The 23,094-nt window shown below is 43.2% G+C and overlaps 1 protein-coding gene across 1 annotated transcript in view; it reads right to left on the bottom strand.

The window, feature by feature from the left end:
• SLC9A9 (solute carrier family 9 member A9) overlaps positions 1-23,094 on the bottom strand; it is a 625,461-nt gene that overhangs the window by 313,356 nt on the left and 289,011 nt on the right. The window contains exons 7-8 of the mRNA XM_062213558.1: positions 18,858-18,996; positions 14,238-14,343 (exon numbers count right to left, since the gene is read on the bottom strand). Coding sequence (XP_062069542.1) covers positions 14,238-14,343; positions 18,858-18,996 — 245 coding nt within the window. The remainder of the gene's footprint in view (positions 1-14,237; positions 14,344-18,857; positions 18,997-23,094) is intronic.

Genomic DNA, 23,094 nt, shown 5'->3' with positions numbered 1-23,094 from the left:
GCAGTAGAAGATGGTACACGTCCTTGGACCCCTGCACCCACGTGGGAGACCTGGAGGAAGCTCTTGGCTTCGGATCAGCACAGTTCCAGCCGTTGCAGCCAATTGGGGGGTGAATCATCGGATGGAAGACCTCTCTCTCTCTCTGCCTCTGCTCTCTCTGTGTAACTCTGACTTTCAAAATAAATAAATAAATCTTTTTTAAAAAGTAATAAACTAAACATGTCATTAAGAAGTGAATACAAGATTTTGCTATAATTTTTAGAAGTGGATGAAAGGAAGAAGAATGAAAGAAGGAATAACTCATTTCAGGAATAAACATTGTGACATGTTTGTTTAACAACTTGCTGGAGAATAAAATAGTATATGCTTCACACGTTCTATGTCCTTAATCATTAGTTGTGGCTCTCTCTTCTCTTTTAACTTCTGCCTCAAGGGAAGTGGGTAAAAATGTGTTCCTGATTCCTAGTACTTCAAACGTAGACGATTCTAACATAAGATACCAGAATTTCATGAGTTATCTTGGGTATTGGCCATTCATTCACATGACTGCTACTTATCTACTGAGATCCTATGATGAGCATAGCATCAGTCACAGAACTGGGGAACACAAGAATGAACAAGCCCAGGCATAGGTCCCAAACAGCTTCATGTCTCCCCACAGAGAAAAAATGTACATAAAGGCACCTAATACTGGATATAATGTAATAGGTGACAAGAAATAGGAACTTCTTTCTGCCTGGAAAAGGTAGGAGACAGAGGGGGAAGGGTTTTATTTGTTTATTTTTTTTTGAAGGTGTAGAGTCATTTGGGTCTTGAAAGAAGAGAAAAATGTAGAGGCATTGGGGAAAAATGATTCACAAGTATGAGAGGTGGGAAGCGTTGGACTTGCCTGAGAAGCATGTACTTTACCAACATAACTTGAGTATTAATCCATAAGAGATAGGAAATAAATGCATGCTATATTAATTAATTATAATTTTATGAATGCAAAATTTAATAGAACAAATGAACTGTATGTTCAGTTGCAAACTCATTACTATAAGTATAAAGTATTTATCATACATGTTTTGTTAGTCCTAGTATTCAAAAAAATTAGAAACATGAAATACGTAGTATGTGTATCCTCTGCTGGGAAGACACTTCTTTTTCTTTCCCAACAAAGGTAAAATATGATCATTCCCTTTTCATCTTTGCTGGAAAAACAAGTAGTCATTAAATGCAATGCCCATGTTGCATGTGTAAGATCATGGATTCAAGTTGTATGTATGGGGTCCCATGGCAATGACAAATGGAATCAGGGACACACATGTAGGTCTGCATGGGGTGGAGCCTGCCCCCAAATTTCTGGGAACTAAGATAAATAATCAGCACTGAAAGAAATAAGGAAGTGGCCTTGAGAAAATAATGAGAGTGTCTGAGTCATGTTTGTGCACAAGATTGCCTTTCAGTGTCTGCCCAGCGAGATTTCAGTGGTGGGCAAGATCCCCCAAGGGTTGGCTGCCAGGACTCATTTATGCAATTTTGAATAAGGATTTGAACCAGCACTTTCTGACACTAGCTAAGAGAACTGTTTTGAGAAACCACAAAGAAGCCCACAGTTCAGTTCAAGTTAATTGGCAAGTAAAGAAATTTAGGAAACCTCGTGAGGAGTGCCACATTCTTCAGAAGGAATAATGATTCTCTTTGCAAGTAAATTGTTTCCAGAGAGATCGGTTTTCAGGGGACAATTGATGCCTTTTGTTTAAGAGAGCAGCATCTATACTCTTCTCCAGGACCCCACTTCTGGACCCTCTTGAGGATTAGGGTTACTAAATATTGTGTGCGTGTCTATTGCATACATGATCAAGGTTCAATGTGTGTTTGTAAATTATGTAAGAAAAATGTACCACCTTGGGAGTCACGAGACCCAGGATCTCTGTGGTCATAGTTCAGATGCTTAACTACCTGGCTGACTTGTGTAACTTAAATTCATTGCTTGATCCATTGTTTTTGCCTCATTAACTTGAAGAAGGTCTGCAAATTGGGGTGTGTAAGACAACCTACTGAGGATAGAACACAACAACTTCATCATTTTAATCAGCATTTTTGTATTCTAAAGTAATATGGGGAGAGGACACATCTGGCTCAGAGGTTAAGTTGCTTTTGGGGTGTCCACATCCCATGTCAGAGTCACTGGGTTCAAACCCCAGCTCCTCTGCATTCAAATCTAGTCTCCTGCTTTTCTGCACCCTGGGAGGCAGCAGGGTGGGGCCCTGCCACTTATGTAGAAGACCCAGATTGGGGTCCCAGATCCTGGCATTAGCCTGGCCCAGCCCTGAGATTTGGGGAGTGAACCAATGGATGGAAGATCTGTAACTTTCTGCCTTTCAAATAAATAAAATAAATTTAAGGCAATGTAGGGTGGATGCTTGGCACGACAGTTAAGTTGCTATTTAGGATGCTGGCATCCCAAATTCCAGCTAATGTGCAGATTGGAGGCAGTGGGCGATGACTCAATCTATTGGGTCCCTGCCACCCACATGGGAGATCAGGACTGAGTTCCCAGCTCATGTTTCAGCCAAGGGAGTTAACAACTGGATTTAAGATTTCTCTCTGTCTGTCATGGTTTCTCTGTTTCTCAAGAAGTTTAAATTAGGCTGGCGCCGCGGCTGATTTGGCTAATCCTCCGCCTGTGGCGCTGGCACTCCGGGTTCTAGTCCCGGTTGGGGCGCAGGTTCTGTCCCGGTTGCTCCTCTTCCAGGCCAGCTCTCTGCTGTGGCCCGGGAGTGCAGTGGAGGATGGCCCAAGTGCTTGGGCCCTGCACCCGCATGGGAAACCAGGAGAAGCACCTGGCTCCTGGCTTTGGATCAGCACAGCGCTGGCTGTGGTAGCCATTTGGAGGGTGAACCAATGGCAAAAAGGAAGACCTTTCTCTCTGTCTCTCTCTCTCTCTCACTGTCTAACTCTGTCAAAAAAAAAAAAAAAGAAGTTTAAATTAAAATAATAGTAATATAGTTGCTTTTAAGGGAAAAATAAATACAAAACATATGGTACATGATAAACCTGTATTTTTTTTTGCCAATGAGGGTAAAGCAACTCTGACAAACTCTGCTGTAAATAACCATTAAGTATTTTCCTATTTTAAATGTCTGTGACATGATTTGTTCCATTTTTATACTACTTCAAGGACAGTATGCACAGAATAGAAGGGTTGCATGGAGCCCGGCAGCTTCACACTGACTTCTTGTGAACTGGATGACGCAGTATCTCCCTCTGAACCCGGACCTCCCGGAGGGCTGGGGCCATGGCCCTCCTCTTGTATAGCCTCTGACCTACAACACTGCTCAGCAGACACTTGGTGCTCAAATGCAGGTTTGTCAAAGGAATACATCTGTCTGCTTTGAAGAAATGTCTGTCTGCTTTGAAAAGAGAACACGATCAGATTAGTTCTTGGTGCTCACATGCAAATAGGTACTTATGTGGATTTATTACTGGCAGGATCCATTTTCTTCTTTTATGTAAAGCTTCTTATTCTAGGCTATTGTCACCTACAACCTCTGCTATGGATATTATTCCATAGTTCTTTTCTCATTAAAGGTTGATGAAGCCTTCAGATACAGAAGCGGAAAAATAAATGTCTGTCACACACAGCATGATTTTCCTTGACACTAAATGCAGACTTGAGGGGCTTCTAAGACTGGAGAGCACTGCATGTTTGGACAGAAAATATTGATTATATCATCAGAACACAGAAGGAGAGTACAAAAGAAAAAAATGTGTCTTGCGCTCAGACAGTACTCTGAGGGGTTTTGAGGTTGATGAGTTATTTTTCCATGCCACACTTTTATTTATTTTTGATCTAGTAAAGAGAGATATTTCTGACAGGTTTCCTACCACCACTGAAAGTGAACCTGGAACTTAGAAGGCAAAGATTTAATGAAAAGGAAAACTCCTTCAGGGAATATGACAGAATCCAAGTTTCCAAAAAGTATAATTATGTGGCGTTCACCACATTTGGCAGTTCCATAGTCGGCAGGTTAATCATGACTCCGTGGAAAGTAAGAGCACCAATGTAGAAACATCATGAATCTATGCTCCTATTTCTAGCTTCTCCAGTGCAGAAGGTACACAGGAATTTAGGCATGAATTTCATGACTATGTTTCAAGGTTCATAAATTTCCATTTAAAACAAAAATCTCCTATGTAAATTCATAACGCAGCAGGGAGCACTTACGAAAATTAACTGGAGATCTGGACCACAAAATCCTTTTCACTTCGATTCCTGGCATTTCAATTCAAGTTTTGGCATTCATCAGATTTATTCTCCTGCCACCCTTGGCTCTTCAGTTCCCCCGACTTTGGAGTTGGCTGACACATCTACACCAATGTTGCTTGAATCTCCAATCAGCATTCTCACTCCAGATGTCCCCTGCACTTGTCCATGTGGATGTTTCACACTTGTGTAGAGTCCTAAATGTCCAGGCAGGAACTAATTGCCATGTTCCCCTTCCTCCTGCATTTTGGTGAAGTGAACCCTGGATCCTGTTGATGCGGGCTGGGAACTATCCTGGACTCTTATCTCCTTCACCTATGTGTTAGTTCTTTTTGCCATCTTCCGACAATTTTCTGTATGCCTGTGTAAGTTGCATGGGTTCTCTCATGGATAAGAATTTTCTCAGGCCGGCGCCGCGGCTCAATAGGCTAATCCTCCGCCTAGCGGCGCCGGCACACCGGGTTCTAGTCCCGGTCAGGGCACCGATCCTGTCCCGGTTGCCCCTCTTCCAGCCCAGCTCTCTGCTGTGGCCAGGGAGTGCAGTGGAGGATGGCCCAAGTGCTTGGGCCCTGCACCCCATGGGAGACCAGGATAAACACCTGGCTCCTGCCATCGGATCAGCGCGGTGCGCCGGCCGCAGCGCGCTACCGCGGCGGCCATTGGAGGGTGAACCAACGGCAAAAGGAAGACCTTTCTCTCTGTCTCTGTCTCTCACTGTCCACTCTGCCTGTCAAAAATAAAAAAAAAAAATTAAAAAAAAAATTAAAAAAAAAAAAAAAAAGAATTTTCTCAGGGCTGGCACTGTGGCGCAGGGGGTTAACAACTTGGCCTGAAGCACCAGCATCCCATATGGGCGCCGGTTCTATTCCCAGCTGCTCCTCTTCTGACACAGCTCTCTGCTATGGCCTGGGATAGCAGTAGAAGATAGCCCAAGTCCTTGGGCCCCTGCACCTGTGTGGGAGACCCAGAAGAAGCTCCTGGCTCCTGGCTTCGGATCGGCGCAGCTCTGGCAGCTGCGGCCATCTGGGGAGTGAACCATTGGATGGAAGACCTCTCTCTGTCTCTACTTCTCGCTGTAACTCTTTCAAATAAATAAAATAAATCTTAAAAAAATAAAAGAATTTTCTCTTTTTCCTTATATCTCCTGGCACCGTGAGGAGATGGTAAATAATGGTGGAAAACATTTACAGTGAGGAAAGCAGGAGCAAATTTGTCCACTACTTGAGTTACATGTGCAGCTTCTTTGAACAGTGTGATCAAAGTGCAGGTGTGAGTTAATGAGTTATTATGCGAGGAGGTATACTCCACACCTGTGTTTATTGAGATGGCATGGTTGCATATTTACCCTTAGTTCAGTGAGCTAGTTAAGTAATCCCCAAGAGAATTTTGGATGCCTATTTCTGCAGATTGAATGCCTAATATTTTGACCCTACAAGCTTTATTTTTGGCTTGGCAAACACTCACTGTACCTCATTTGTTGGTGAATTGTTGCCTAACTTGGATTCACATGATCCTGTCAATACACAAGCAGGAGCAATTATAAACTATGAGGCATGGGCTAATGATGTACACTTAGAAGTTAGAACTGGACAGATTTCTTTTGAGATACAATTTGAGCTAAGTCTCCTCTTCGCAATTTATTTACAGAGCTCCAGAAATATTATTTTCCATCCAGTCAGGCAACGCCTCAGTGGTAAGCCAAATGGAACGTATTCACCTCTGAGCTAAAAACTTCCCTAAGAGTTTTAAACCATTTTCTGCCAAACCTAAAGATGATGGAGATGAGAAGGAATATGTCAACTTGCCTTCAGATCAAAGGAGTCCCAACACATCCAGTGATAGTCACATCACTTGGAAATCTTTCCCTTGTCTACTGTGAAAAAAGAGACTCCTTCACGTTCTCCTTCTCCTGACCGCTTCATTTACAAAAGCCTTTTAGGAACTGACCCGAGGGGACGGTGCTGTGGCTCACTTGATTAATCCTCCGCCTGCAGCGCAGGCATTCCATATGGGAGCAGGGTTCTAGTCCCGGCTGCTTCTCTTCTGATCCAGCTCTCTGCTATGGCCTGGGATAACAGTAGAAGATAGCCCAAGTGCTTGGGCCCCTGCACCTGCATGGGAGGCCAGGAAGGGGCGCCTGGCTCCTGGCTTCAGATTGGTGCAGCTCCAGCCGTAGCAGCCAATTAGGGGGTGAACCGCCGGAAGGAAGACCTTTCTCTCTATCTCGCTTTCTCACTGTCTATAACTCTACCTGTCAAATTAAAAAAAAAAAAAAAAAAAAGACCTGACAGATAAGCAATGGCTGATCCTCCAGGTGTCAGCTCTTCCTCAGCGTGACAAGGTCATCGGGCCCTTGTGACTGGAGAGCAATAGAAGAACACCCTGGATGATAGGACCGAGAAGGTTTAAATGCGCGGTTGCGTTCATGCTTGTGTGCTGATGCTTCCTTCTTTCAGACCATTGGTCAACTCCTTAGTGAAGAGACCAAGGTTACTCGTTTTTACCCTTCTACATTAAAAACAGTTTTAGAGACCTTTATTCTCTGGACTCAGAGGCTCGAAAGCATTAGTCAGCAACCAGGATGGTCTTTTCTTTCATAGTTTTGCATGTCGATATTCTTATTTTCCTTTTTTTTTTTTTTTTTTTTTTTTTTTTAAGGCAGAGAGAGAGAGAAGGAGAACGAGAACTCAGCCCGGGTCTCCCACATGGTTGGTGTTAGTAGAATAGTGTCGTCTTATCTGTGGTGCCATTGCTGGCTCTGGCCCCCATTGCCATCTTGCACAGTAAGCTTCAGTCCCAAGCCCAGCCTGGCTCACTAGATGTCAGGTGACCAAATGGCCCAACCACAAGCGTCAGCTCACCTCCACCCTAATGGGATTCGTTGCTCCCACTCGCCTACTCCCTGCAAGAGTATAACAGGACCTGCTTCCCACACATGCTCTCTCTCTCGACCTCTCTTGCTTTTTTCTCTTGCCTCTCCCTCCAGCCTGACGGGTTTTTCACCCGACAATAAACCTTTCCTTTAACTCCAGTGTTTGGTGTGGCCTTTCAGTTAGCAGACACCCAAGTACTTGAGCCATCAGCTGCTGCTTTCCAAGGTGTGCATTAGTAGGAAGTTAGACTTGGGATTGGGGCTGAGGCTCAAACCCAGACATTCCAATATGGGATGCATGTACCCCAAGTGGCATTGTAAACACTGTGCCAAATGCCTGTCTATATGTTTATTTTCTTAGATGGAAATCATCCTAAGCTGAGAAAATAGTGGGATATCCAGCCCAACTTTGCGTATGAGAAAATGAGGCATGCTCATGGCCCCCTTCCTCTGCCTTTGCCTCTGATGGATATAAAATAGACCCCAGAATCTAAAAACAGGAGCTGCTTTCATTATGGCACTGCCTGAATACAGGGAAAATCATTAGACGTGGTGTCAGTGTTGCCCATTAGGAATGGTGCTCGTTGGGTGTTTAATGACGGTCCCTGAAAGTTTGCTGCTGGCAAAACCCTGACCCCCAAAGTCTCAGCTGGGAAACAGATCATACAAATGAATTTTCAAACAACCTGTCCAGCTGTGCTTTTTTGGTTGTCTTTATAAACTGAAAAGCAGCGTCTGTGACAGGATTCAATTCCATTAGAGATTATGCTATAAATAATACTGCTGAATTATTTTCAATATTCAATTTAAAATAATGGCTCAGTCACCTAATGACTTTCAGAAAATAGGCCTCTGCCCGGGAAAGATTCTACCTGATCAGAAACCGGGGGGGGGGGGGGGGGGGGGGGGACGTGCCCCAGGTACCGTATGCGGAAAACACCTCAGGGTCCTGTATTTACGCCAGAGCCACATTCTGTGTCAATTCCTTTCTGTGAGAAAGTAACAAAATCCTTCTACTCTAGCAGTGAAGTAAAATGAGATGCCAATTAGCAGGGAGATTTAGTCCAATCCCCCGGCACGTCAGCTGAGGAGCCAGGAACCAGAGACATATTCCCCAGGGGCCGATTTTGTAAGTAGGGCACACACATTCAGGTATATTCCCTTCTTTCCGTGCCTTGTGAGGAGCACCCAAAGTCCTTTTCTGTGTACATATCCTTATCCCCTAGAACGCTATCTCACTTGCATTTTCTATTCTGCCCAGTCTTCCCAAATACAAGTTTTCTCAAACTGCACTTGCTTCTTTCCCATAGCATAGAATCAGACTTCTGCATATTAGAAATGCCAACCTTCATTTGCATGTCTAAAAGCCACTTGTTTCTATAAGACCAAGTTCTTCTATGTGACTATTGAACGTCTGCAGGTGCGATTTCCAAGAGACTGAGAAGGCTGCAAATGTGGCCCTTGAAGTAAAAGATGATCCAAATAAATCAAATAATCATCATCAAATTAGTAACAACTGAAAGTGGAAGCAGGCAATGTGCTAATGAGCAAGCCCCCCTCCCTCCTGAAGTGTTCATAATGAATCTGATAAGGGGCTGAATTGACGAGCATAATGAACGCTGTGCAAACTGTCTTTAAAAGCTGGATTCTTTTTGTTTGTCTATCATCACGCACCTGGCTTCAGATGGTCCCAAGTACCCCCACTCAGAGACTGAGCTGTCTTGAAGCCCCTCTTCCCTTCTCATCTGTCTCCAACTGCCACAGTTTCTTTGTTGAAATATCTTGTGGCTTATTCTTTCCCTGTAACATTTATGTTTGGAAGCAATAAAAATGGACTCTGGCTTCCATTATCAAAAAGGAATTCATTGGAAGGAAGTGTGATAGATCTCAGAATAGAGACATCAAGGCGCCTCCAGGGATCTGGTGGCAGCCATAAATAGAGGGTCTCCATAGGGCTCTGCCCGTGGAAAGAGCAGGTGCCATCCATTACACATTCTCCCTTCTCCCTCCCCCCTCCCAAATCCTCACATCCCAGGGAGAGTGTCTGCTTCACCTGGCTTCGCATAACCTCATTTCCTTTGGCAGGGGAGGGTGGGACACCATGAATAACAAAATGTTATCTAGTGGAAGCGGGAAGGTGGTTCCCTAAGAAACATCAGGCTATGATTGCTATGGAGGTGAGAACAGATGCTGGGGAGCCCAAACCAGCGCTTGTGCCCCAAATTCCTCTCGACGGGACTCTTCTCCTCCTTCCCACATGGCTCTATTTTTAACTTGAGAGCTGGCAGAAGTTACAGATTATCGAAGTTGATGATGTATCCTTTCCCTGATGTATGGATCCTCTCTCTGATATTCTGACAAAGAAATTGTAGGAATATTTTTACTTTAATATTATTATTACTACCTCATAAAGCGGTCTGTTATTCAGGTGATGGGAACTTTTGCTTTTGTTGAGCTAAATTCACTCATTCTATTACTCAAAAGTTATCTGTTGAGTGCTACGGATGCCGTGGTCACACTGGGAATGCTGGGAAAGCCTTCCTGCACCTGCTAGTCTTTTACAGCTTCTGTTCATCAGTCCTAAGGCTGCACATCAGCTCTAGATCTATGTCTCAGAAAGACAGAGTAAATAAAAAAGTAGTGAAACCTACATGCATATATACAAAGACGAATTAGAAGCTATAATCAAAGAAGTATCCTATTCATTATAACATCTTAAATATAAAGTAGTTAAAAAGATTTAACAAGAAATTATAAAATTATAAAAATTTTACTGAGGGTCATAAAATGAGGGACTCAAATAAATAGAGGCATATAACATATTCCTGGGTGGGAAGACTGAATATTATAAAAAGATCTCTTCTCTTCAAATTAATCTAAAAATTTAATGTACCCACAATTGTAATACCAAAGTTATTTTCTGTATGGAATTTGACAAACTTATTTTCAAGTCCATCTGGAGTACTAAATATGTGAGTATAGCATAAGGACTTTTGAAAGTGGGGAAGGGGTGTGAGAGATTGATCTACTAGATATTAAAATGAAGCATGAAGCTGAAATCATTAAAATAGTGAAAATCAAAAGCTTAGTGGAACAATGCAAAGGGTCTACAAAATGTGCATAGAAAATGCACAGTATGAAAAAACTGTGCATGGATTTCAATTTTTTCCCACCCAAATAAACATGTGTTTTAATTCCATTTCCCAGGAACCTTCTGAAGTCTCAACATATACACATAGTATATGTACATGCACACACAGACATTTAAATTCATAGGAAAAGGTTAGCAGGCATTAAAGCAAGCGACTCAGCATCTGGGAAGAATATCAAATCTCTACCCCATAACTCACATCAAAACAAATCCTAATGGGATTCTAGTGCAAACTAATGCCAGACAACTATTAAAAGAAAGTATACATGCACACTAAAATGATTAATAATATTTAGGGTGGAGGGAGTGAGTTAGTGAGTGCTCTTTTATATTGTTTTGGGGGAAATAAAAGGGATACACATCATCTAGAGGAAACATTAAAATTTTAGTTTTACTAGCACAGAAATTTTATTTTTAGGCAGTTACAGAAATAAAAATCCATATATCTAGCTATGAGGATTATCATTACAATAATATTAAAAACCATGAACAATGAAGATGTTGGTGGATAAAATATGGCAAGTTCATACATTCACTGTTAAGTTGCTGAATAAAAAAATGCAAGCTACTTATTAAATCAAAAAGTATAATGATCTCTATATACATGACTATATATTTAAGAGTATATATTTAATTGTGTGTATGTGTATATAGGGATCCAGTTATATATTAACAATAGTTATCAATAGGTACTAAGAATATCAGTTATTGCAATTTTATTTTGTGAATCTGCATTTTAAAAATTTTCTACAATAAATATGCATTATGTTGGGAATAAGAAAAAAGGAAAAAATTACATGAAAACAGGTATCCTTTGTTTTGAAAATAGCAAAAATGTTTTTTCAAATGCAATTTTATGTTAAGACTCAATTCATAGAAACAATGAGGTGACCCAAGAGTGGCAGCCCTAGAGCCCTGCTCAGTGGTGGGCGTCCTTGAATGTCCACTGTGAAGGTCAGGATTCAGGGGCTCTGCTGAGAAACTACTGCATGTTAACACCACTACTAGAATGCACATGATGCATTGTAAGTGAACCCACAGGCCCCATGGTTGCTAGTTACCCCTATATTACTGATAGACTATTTAATAGCTTGTTTCATTTTAGTTCATCATATTGATTGTTGTACATTCATTTGTCAAGCATTTTTTAAAACTTTATTGATTTTTGCATTGTACCATATTACTTTACTTGTAGACTAGAACTAAAAAGATTTTATCATTATATTGAAATGACTCTCATATGAATGATCTCAAATGTTATTGAAGGTTGATATGTGAAATGACTACATGAAGAATGGATCTCCCTTTTCCTTAACATTATTATGAAATACACTGCCTATTCTGATGTTCAAACGCACTTATATAAGGATGCATGTGATAAATCCCTTAAAATTTTAATGTCAAACAGTTTGCCCAGTTGTATAAATGAGACTTCCCTTCATAATGCTATACTACTCCTATGTAACTCATGTTTCCCTTTTAGCTTTGGCTGCCAGAAAGCTCAGAGCTATATTTATTGCCAAACTACAGCAATGAACAGCTGTCTAATTTTGCAGAAAAACTATTCCAGAGCACTTGAGTGTTTACCCTCCACTAAATGGTCCCATGATATTCATGGCTCATGTTATGAGTTGTCTCAAATTCAATTTGGAAACAGGCAAGGATTAAATAATAAACACACAAATATACAAGTAATTTGGACTAAGCAGGGTTGCTCTTCAGCAATAGAAAATGCTCAAACCTAGAATTTGTTTTTTTCCAAATGTCTGTTAGGCATCTTGCCTAAATTTGGAGTATTGCTGGGTGTGGATCAGCCCTTGAGCACAGCCTTGGACATACAAGTTTTCCTGCTACTGAGGCCTGGATCTGCATTTGCACATCCCATTAGGCAGGCTTCTTAGAGGTAGCATACCTGATTTCCAAGAAGGTTGGTAACAGAGCAGGTGCAGATAAACTAGCAATTTATACAGTTTCCATAGACTGTGACCTTTAAAATGGTTCACAGAACAGGATCTTGCTGAAATGGACCAGGAAGTGAAAGACAACTTCCACACAGAGAAGAGAACAATTCTTAGGCAATGATGTGTGTGTGTGTGTGTGTTGCAATGTTCAACATTAAACCAAAAAATATTAAGTGAGTTAGGACATTTCCATACTTTTCTGGAAGGTCAAATATTTATTCTTGTTGTTAACATTTCTTAGATCATTTCCCAAATTAAGTGCTGAATAGGGCATAGAATGTGAAAGAAAGAAATTTTTTGCATGACTACAATGTACATGGTTTAGCTGCATTATTTCACGGGACATGTGTAGGCCAAAATGTACAATCTCCTTAGCGACTTCCTAAATGACGTGAAGGTACCAACACCACAAACTCTGTGTTGAGATGATTAGGGTACAAGAGCACCCAGTAGGGAAGAATCGGGTAATGTAGTCTTGATTAGTGTGTCATAACAACTGGCAGGGCGACTTTCTATACCAGCAACAGACACCCGTGAAGTCTCTGTCAATAGCTTGGCCAGGGCAACTCTGTAGTAAGTTGGGTCAGCTGATTAGAGCAATAAAGTAACATCACTAAAAAGATTTGAAATGTTATTTACAAGAGAGCCAGAAACCAGCCTACAAGCAAATGAACAAGGCAGGCCCATGAGGCTCCAACTGTCTTTGCACTCTGAAAATCTGCCTAACATTCTACAGACAAGAATTTCACTCAAGGTAGAATGCCTGGTGCCCAAGAGCCCAGGATCTGGCGTCACAGTTCTTGGTTTTAAACCCCGGCTCCAGCATTCATTGCTGGCTGAGAAAACTGGGAATACTTTCATACTTCGAGTCTCTCTGTCAATTAATGAGGGCATCTGTGAAGAGGAGCTAGCTCTACCCTCTCACTATGTGCCAATTATTATTACTATTTTACTAGTTGGCTTAAGACATCAGCTATTGAAATGCAAATACCCAGAGACCTATGTTAGTTACCAGTTCATCATTTAGCTGGCCTGGCATTTCACTACTTTAAAATCAGCTAGGATCAAGCGGGCAAGGAGAGACCCAGGATTGAAATCTGGGAGAAGCCGGAAACTAGACCCAAGGAGAGACGGAGCTTTGGCATTCTGCTTGGGGCCTCAGTGATTCTTTTAGTTGGAGAAGCAACCCATCATTGCAGCTACCCAAAGTGGAAACCCTTGCTGCTGTAGAAAGCAAGCCAATCTAGTTGCTCAATCCAGATCACCCAGTCCATAGCCCTCAAGTCCTTAGGGACTGCCCTTGTCTCTGTCAACTCTGTCACCTCAGAGGACTCTCTAAGAGGGGTCTTCAGAAAGTTCATGAAAGATGTGTACTGGCAAAACAAACAGACTAACAAAAACTGTGCATGGATTTCTCAATTTGTACCAAAAGGAATGTCTTTTAATTCTGTTTTCCGTGAACTTTTCTAAGTGCCCTCCTGCGGTGACAGCCATGGACAGCAGAGCCCCCATGTTTGCTCCTTGTTTCCTGACCCACCATGATGTAGTTGCAGAGACTTCGAACACGGATGTGTGGCCCCGTAAAGGCTGCTTACATTCTGTACCTGCTGTGGAAAGCCATGGAAGGCTCAGGGTAGGGTGTGGGGCCCGGCTCAGGGCAGGGTGTGGGGCCCGGCCCACTCTGAGTAGAGACATGCATCCGTGAAGTCAGCCATCACCATTCAAAGACAATCACCTCAACATCCCCACCACCACCTCCCATCCAGCAAGGGAGGAGATGGAAGCACCCTGGAGACTTTCTGTTACGCTATTTATATAAAACAAGTGAGGTATAATTTTTTTTCCTCCCAGGGTACCCAGGAGAGGCTGATTCTGACAAACTAGTCACACTCTCTGTCTCAGGGAGATGTCCTTTCACCTCCTGTTGGGTCAGGCAGGGGCACTTAGCTAGACGCATCCGCATTCACACATCCCAGTCCCTGTGCCGCACGAAGCACTCACCTGTTAGACCAGCGGCCTCTGCAGACAGGAAGGCGCTCCAAGAAAGGAGGAAAAACAGGCCCGTTTCCAGCATCGGGAACTCACACAGTTTGGTAAATTTGGTCAAGTGATGGAGATGTGTTCAGGAAAATAACAACTGGTTTCACAGCTAAATCTTCTTCCTGACAGAGGGAAAATGATCTGCATTTGATGGCTTCAGAGGAAAAGGCAGATTTGCAGACCTGATTGGAAGGCTGTAACTCTCACGGGGACCCACTCTGAAGGCCAGCATGCCATCCATGCTGTACGGGGAACTGAAAATGCCTGCAGAAAATTCAAATCTGTGTTCACATAAAAATGATGTCTTATGAACAATACAAGGGTACTTCAAAAAGGCAGTGGAAAATGGAATGAAAAGAAATGTATTTTGTTGCAAAACACTTGAAATCCACACATAGTTTTTTCATGATATGCATTTCCCACACACTTTTTGAAGACTCCTTGTAGAAGATCAGCTAGCTGTGGATAGAAAGCCTCTGGAATACGGGCCTCAGCCCACAGGACTCTAGCAGACAAGGGAACGCAAAGCCCAGGGCAGTGGGGCTGGGGCTCATCAGCACCCAGGAGGCGCTGCTCCCCAGGGAAATGCAGACTGTGGGTCCGTGGCTTAGAGTCTCTCTGGGGATGGAAATAGGATTAGGAGGAGCAGTGAGGTTCACAGACAGGGAATCTGCCTCTGCCCTCTTGGTGTAAGCATGTGGGAGAGAAGGTGTGCTATGCTACGTCTAAGACCAGATACCCTTTGCTAGGCAATGGTTCATTTCGACAGGAAAGACGCTTGTCGATGGTCTATAAATTGAGAATAGGATGAAAAGGTAATGATCCAAACTGGGCAGAGAAAGGGATTTGGGATGATTATAAGGGGTATGGGACTAGTCAGAAAAAGCTACATTTAATTGCGTCCATATTAGGCACAAAATGCCCTGACAAATAAGGAGATGGAATCATACTGCATTTTGTACTTTTAGAATAAAATCTAAAGAAGATTGCCCATGAAGACACTTGAGTACTGGGGCAGGGAAGCAAAAGCATGACCTCTGGGGAGGATCTGGGTCTCTTTCTTGGCTCTGCCCATCAGTGTCTGTGTGACTTCTGAGCAGTATGATGACCTCCCTGAGCCTCATTCCTCTCTTATGTGACTTGGCAATGAAAATAATACTTGCTTCTGCATGTGGAGTGTGAAATGAGATGTAGTATGCTACAATGTTTTGGAAAGTTTTCAAAAGCATAAAGTACCAAGAGGCAGAATAACATGAGGCAGCATGGCCTCTGGACAGCAACTCTACCTAGGTTCAAATCTACAGTCTCTGCTTAGACACCTGTCTGAATATGGGGCTAATGACACAACCCACCTCATAGCTATACAAACCAGCTAATATATGCACTGTAACATCTGTACTGCAATAGGTACTCAGAGCAGGGCCAGGCATGCAGCAAGCGATGTTTTCTCTGTTACTGTGATTTAAATGAACATTTTTGGGGTAATATATCTTTTTTGGAAATAGAATCTGTAAGATCTGGAAGGAATCATTTATCTGGGGTGAAAAAGTGAAACCATTTTCAATATTCCTGTTTTCTTACTTGGAGGGAAGACTTTGTTTCTGGTGGGTTTGTTGCTCTGAATTCTGCTCAGGCCCATCTGAGCAACAGAGCATCAACCCAGCCACACAGCATTCGTTTCCTTCAGGAAGTAGTTCAGTTCTGGGTGGACTCCAAATCCAGAGCCCGGGAACCTGCGGAGATGCGCTCGGTGTGAATGAGGTGTGCACCTGCCCCCTTCACAGCCTGTGCTTGTAGCCCTGTTAACAGGCCAGCAAGTGCTACTCGATCAATTGTGCCACTGTTAGTGAGCCCTTGTCTCTTGTGCCTCCATAGCCTTTCTTCCAGATCTGTTCCCAACTCCCAGTAGACGTCCAATCCCCAGGGACTTTCCCCCTTCCCTCATCAACCTGTTTACTGCTCTGTCCATGCCTTCCGCTCGCTTCAGGCGCCCGGGAGTTCCCATTTCAGCTTCTCCACTGTGCGCAGGAGCTAAGAAGCCTGCAATTGAATCCTGGCCCAGAAATGTCCTGCTTGTTTGACCTTAGCTAAGTTGTTTAACCTTAATGTCTGAGTTTCTTCAGCTGTAAAATTGGGATAATAACAGTCTCTACCTTCCAGGCTTCTTATAAAAACTGTCTGAGATAATGCATGTAAAATACTTACAGCAATGACTGGCACGGAGTCAAGTTCTCAATAAATGTTAGATGATATTATTATTGCGTGTATTATTACTGACTTATGACCCAGAGTGAGCTACTTAACCTGCTGAAGCCTCAGTTTCCTCCTGTCTTGCAGGGTTGATTCAAACAAGGAGATGCAAACAAAGGCCCTGGCACACGGTATGAATTCACTAGATGTCAGTGTCATTGTTGTTATCACCCTATGCTAACCAGCATGTGATTCTACCACCATTCCACTTCATCATTAAAAAGCAGCAGGGGGCAAGAATCAAGAGCCTGGTCTGCTTCTTGGTTCTCACTCTCTGTGTTCATGTCCTGGTTGCATGACCTCAGGCAACAGCTTACCCTTTCTAAGCATCAGTGTCCAATAAAAATATTACCTGTTGCTAGAGTCCTTGTGACAGTGAGATGAGACACTGCCTGAAAAACAAGCACCCAGGGCTTGATATAGCCCATGTACTGGGTAGAGCATTAATTTTGTTGCTGGAAACAACTACTACCTTTTCTAATTTTATTTCTGCCAATGGAGGCATCATTCTCTAAGGTTTTCAGAACAAAATTTGGGAGTGGTGTTTGGCCTGGTTCTCTTCTTGATATCTTAGGACCAACTCATCATTAAGACCTACAGATTTTTTTCCTTTGAACCCCAGTCTCTTTCCTGGTACTTCCTTTGTTCATCATCACAGTTTCCCTTGGCCCTAACAAGCAACTCTCTTTCTCTGTCCTCTCCTAGACAACAGCTCCTCATCCATGTTTTAAAAACAGGATTGTTTGCATGTCACTATCCTGAAACCCTCAGCTCCCCATTGTGGATGGCAGATGGAAGGTTGGGCCCTTCTGAATAGCACTGCAAGATACTCCACAGCTGGCCCTATCCCACATATTTCTTATCTTCCAGTTCTCACCAGGAGACACTTCTGCTCCTCTTAGGCATATCCATCAAGTGCTGTATCAGTCAATGCCAGCCCCACACCTTCAAGAGTACTGGTCTTCCCCCCTTGAATCACTCCCCACATAGCTTTTTCCTGTACCCTACATACCTATCTTCCAGAACAAGCATAGACACCCCCCTCTCTCTAAATATATATATATACATATATATGTGTGTGTGTATTCATATATTTGTGCGTGTGTGTGTTTATATATAGTTAAATTATTTTCCAGAATCATAAAGTTGGCCAAGAGTCCATTGGATGCAATGGCCTCATTTCCACCACAATTTTTAGTCCTGAGAACTTGGATATGGCTGTGGCACTCAATTTGCATCTAACATTTAATATGGAACTTGTCTTTCCAAGCTTGTTACTCAATCAGTGCAGGCATCCTATTTACTCGTCTTCCGATTCTTCTTAGACGTACTGTGTAGAATCAAGCCTTTCAGCAGCTATTCAGAGAGTCCCTGGATCCATTCCCCTGGGAAAAAGACTCCACATTTTGCTCCTGCTTTTCCTGGGGTCCTGACCCCTCTGGCATAGTTTCCTTCTCTTTTCCCTGAGGTCTCTGGCTATTGATCTTTTGTTCTCCCTTCTCTGTGGTCTCCACTGAGTTTTCATGCTGGAAACTGGCTTTCTAGCCTCCCTCCTCAACTCTTACTTATGTTCATCCCATCCAACTGTTCAAAGTGAACAGCTTTTGAGACCTCTTTCTTTCCCTGGCTCAGATACTTTAGGAAATCCCTAGCAAAAACGGGAGAATCAAATGATACAATTGCCAGGTCTTGACAAACATGTCATTTCTTCCTTGCTTGAAGGTTCCTTTCCACAAATTACCTGTAGATCTTTGTTTAAATTCATAGTTTAATGAACTTGAACTCTGGCAGGGCCAACCCTGAGAGCTAGAGATCGACACAAACTCAACAAGGAAGCAGAGCATACCCATTTTAACTCCTCCACTGAGTCCTGTCCTATCCTTGACCTTGGATCTTCACTTCATCCACTTGACCCCAGTTTGGCCAATTCTAATGACCCCTGCCTAGCACTTTCCCTGTGTGGCCCTTTTAAAAAGACTGTTGATAGTCTAGGAGCAGACAGCATCAACAGTGCTGGAACTGACCTTGGAGAAGAAAAGAGCCTGGAATGCTTTTTTTGATTCTTCTTAGACATACTTTGTAGAATCAAGCCTTCTAGCAGCTATTCAGTGAAGCCCTGGATCCATTCCCATGGTAAAAATACTCCACACAGTACCAAACTATGCCTCCAGGGATGATTCAGAACCCAAGTGGCCTCAGTGGCACCACATCAGACTCGATCCAGACTGTCCAACCATTTCCTGGCCTGGAGTTCGCTCAGCCTTGGAGGCTTTCCATGGCCACTGACCGCTCTGAACAGTCCCCAGCTTTCCACCCACAGACAAAGGATATCAGAGCTGTGACAACAGCATATGCAGACCCCATGGCAAATGAGCCGGCGAAGATCCCCAGGAAATTTCCCACAGACTGGAAGAAAGCCGCAGCGTCAAAGGTATTCGGATTCTCCTTGGGACTGTAAATGGATATGGAACTGAAACGAGAAGAGGGCGCAGGTTAGTGAGTGACTCCCACCCTGCAGCCCCAGCAGGAGGAATTCTGTGCTCTCTTTTGGGAGAAGCACCGTTTTCTGTAAGGTTGGGTGCTGGCTGGAAGAACGGAGGGAAAACAGATGAAAGAGGGAGAGGGAGAGAAAATGGAAAGGTTTCTCCTTCCTTATAGCCCAATCCCATGGTATCCCTATACTGCTGCCAGTCAGTAAACATTTTCATATTGGAAGGGTCGTAAAGAATATTGTTTCTGAGCAAACTAGGCATTAAAGCATGGTAGGTGTATAAGGGATCTGCTGAGAAGACAGATAACTGTGAATTATTTAGTGGCCATATGTCTTCAGGGCTGTTCTATATTCACAAATGTCCCTGATAAAAAGTGCACTTTTACGGCCTGTGCACAAACGGGTGATGCAAATCACAGCATGCACAGAACATTCTGCCGTGGTCTTGTCATAAAGCACAAAGCATTCCTCCTCCTCCCTGGAACCCTTCAGAAGCCGAGCCCTGACGGTGTTCAGAGCATCGCAATATTAACCCCCGGGGAGAGACAAAACCCTCATTTTCCCACTGAAACAAATGGCAGCAGCTGCCCAAGGTCATTTTTTATACCCCAATTCTGGTGGCTGCCAAAGATTTATTTCCATAGAGAAAAATCAATCCACCAATAAGCAGTCTGTTCGCTTAAATATTTCTGAGGATGTCATATTTGCTATCTTTTTTTTTCTTGTAACAAGGGCCTCAAATCCCAGGCTAGTAATACGAAGGAAAAGACATGTCCTATTTTAGAAAATATAAACTCTGCACTGTAGTATTGAAATGAACAGATGTACTAGAACAAGTAGCTTTAGGGAGATTAATGAAGTAATATTACAATTTATTTTTCTGTCGTTTTTACCTTAACATGAGATCTTTAAAACTAATCAGGAAAAAAAAAAAAAACAAGATTTGGCTAGTACGTTCTGGAAAGGGCTTTGCAGTTGTATAGAGAGCAAAAAAGACACGCAGGTTGAGATTAGATTGGATTCGACAGTGATGGAACTGCCCCTTCCGTGGCTTGGATAATCAGAGCATGTGCGCTCTCTGACCCGACGCTCTGAATCCAGAGGCTAGCTCAGAGAGAGCAGATTCCAGTTCTGAAGAAAGAGATGCGGCATAAAGATGGTGGTTTTAAATGTTCTTAGTTTTTTCCCTTGCTGTCTTTAAACCCCCCAAAGTAGGCCAATGCTCCTGCTTTGATCCTGTAATTGGATAAGGAAGATGAATGTGGATCTTGAGTGGAGCCCTGAAATGCATGTGAGAAAAGCAGTGCCTTTGAAGCGTTTTTCTTTTTGTAAAGTGTTGTGCTTGGCAGAAAAAAAGGAAAAGCAAACCCACACTTGGGTCCTTTGTGCCTGCCAGTCCTGGGGAAAGATGGAAAACCTTGCAGCCATTAGGAAACCCTGGGCCCAAGGCAGTGAAGCCCCAAGGTTCCCATGTTCCCGACACTCCCTGCAACTCCCTTCATTTCCGTGAAGACACCGCGCTGATGAGGAACCCTCCACTTGCATTCTGCCTTTCACACACAGGGCTTGCACACTGCCACAGCGCTGTAAATAATTCTGTTAATACCTGAGGCTGCCACCCATAGAACAGGGACTGCTTTATCCTTATCTCCACCTCTGCTCCCCAGGAAGAAATTTCTCTGCCTGCTGCTTCTGGAACTTGGAGCATCACCATCACATCATTTGGTCATAGCCGAGACCATTATTTTTGGTATGTTTTTTCTTTAAATCAACTCATTTTTACTCACATGCAAGATCTTTTATTAAAGAATATCTAGGAAACCATAAGGGTGAGATGCTAATTATATTTCAATATATATGTGAGACTAGGTAATTTGGCAATGAAGGTCACCTGTGTGCCACCTAAAACCAGCTGGGTTCCCTGCTTATTTGCAGTCTGCACTTTATTGCCATTGTTTTCTTCCTGCCCACACGACAGAGTACGGCTGCTTGTTTGTCAAACTTAACACTCTCACCTGCGATGGGTAACGTAGCTGAGCTGAGCCTGAGCTACGGAGGCTGTCCATTGAATTTGCTGGCCCTACAGCTCCCAGGATGCGTGAGCCGAGTGTGTACCGTGTGCCATGTGATGGATTAGGGAAACTGTTGGAGGTAGACAGGGAAGAGCATGGAGAAAGGAAGCAGATTTGATTCAGCACACATTTTATTGAACACCTGATATATACAAGACCTATCTAGGCAGAGAAGCCGAAGACAGAGATAAAAAAAAAAGAGCTCTGGTCCTTGTGCTGTGGGGGATTTTGTGAGAGCTACACAACACTTACTGGCATAAAGGAGGGAAAGGGCAGGACTTTAGGATAAAGAAGGCACTTGATGAAGGTGGTGAGTGAACAGACGCTGGTGGGGAACGAGTGCTGCAGGCAGGAGAAAGAGGATGAGACAAGGTGAGCCGGCAGGTGAGTTCTGCACACTCAAGGCATGGCCATGGGGCTAGCTGTGGTGCAGTGTGTTAAGCCGGCGTCCCACATCAGAGTGCTGCTTCAAGTCCTGGCTGCTGGGCTCTGGATCCAGCTTAACACTGATAGCAGAAGACAGCTCAAGTGCTTGGTTCCTTGCCACTCATGTGGGAGACCATGATGGAGCTCTGGGCTGCTGCCTTCAACCTGTGTCAGTCCTGGCTGTCAGAGCCATTTGGGGAGTGAACCAGCAGATGGAAGATCTCTCTGTCTCTCTCTTTATCTCTCCCTCTCTATCTGTTACTCCATCTTTCTAATAAATTATTATTATTATTTTTTAAAGACATAGCTTTGTGGTTACATCTGAAAGCCAGAGGGCCTGCATGTGGTCTCAGGGGGAGGGGTAATGATGAGTGAGATGGCATCACCAGAGCCTTCAGTTCCATGTTAATAACATACAAAAGCCCATTTACTTAATATTTTTTTTAGGATTACACTATAACTTTATTTGATCTTGTGACATCTCTGTGAGGTACACAGGGCAGCTCCCTCCACCAACTCTTCCTTCATTTCTTATTTTTTTTAAAATTTATTTATTTATTTACTTTGAAACTCAGAGTTAGGAGGCAGGTGGCCAGGGAGAGAAATTTTCCATCCACAGGTTCATTTTCCAAATGGATGCAATGGCCAGTGCTGGGCCAGGATGAAGCCAGTAGCCAGTAGCAAGGAGCTTCATCTGGGTCTCTCATGTGGGTGGCAGGGACCCAAACACTTGGACCATCTTCTTTTGCTTTCCCAGGATATCTGGATTGGAAATGCAGTATCTGGGATATGAATCAGCACCCATGTGGGATTCTGGTATCACAGGCAGTGGCTTAACCCACAATGCCACAACACTGGTCCCCTTTTTCTTTTTCTTTTTCTTTTTTTTCTCCTCTTTATTTTTCTCTCCCTTTATTACTTCTTTCTTTTATAAAATAAAGGAACTAAGGATCAGAGAAATCCAACATCACACAGCTACTGTGTTCACAATGCAGGAAGTACAAAAGTGATCCTGCTGGGAGAGAACCGTGAGTGACAGTGTCACAGTGACTATAAGCACATTAGGAACTTGGGGACAGAACCTTAATTTTCATGCTTGGATCTGAACACAGGCAGCACTCTCATGGAAACAAGGAGGAGGGCAGAGTATGCTGCCTGGGGCATCAGTACCCCTCTCCTATCTCACCAGCCAGACTCAGACTCCATGGAATCTCCCAGACGGTAAGCTTTGCTGGGCCTGGCCTGAGTCTCATTCTTCTTTGTTTGCAAAGGGCACAGCCTGGTGCCTAGCATGTGGCATATATATATATATATATATATATATACACACACACACATATGTAGACATATATAATACATACACTTATTTTATATATATATATATATATATATATATATGCTGATGAATGGAGGCAGGACGATAGGAAAATAGACAGGAAACAGTGAGAGATACAGGCAGGAAGGAGGCCTGCAGAAGTCAGTGGCCTCTTGAAACGAATCATCATCCACTAGATTTCCAGAGGTAGTCACTCTGTGGGTATTTTATGAGTTATTGACACAACACTGAAGCAGACATTTG

The sequence above is a fragment of the Lepus europaeus genome, chromosome 2 (assembly GCF_033115175.1).
Source record: "Lepus europaeus isolate LE1 chromosome 2, mLepTim1.pri, whole genome shotgun sequence".
NCBI lineage: Eukaryota > Metazoa > Chordata > Mammalia > Lagomorpha > Leporidae > Lepus > Lepus europaeus.
Note: the sequence above shows the minus strand (reverse complement) of the source record. Positions and strands in the feature narration are given on the sequence as shown.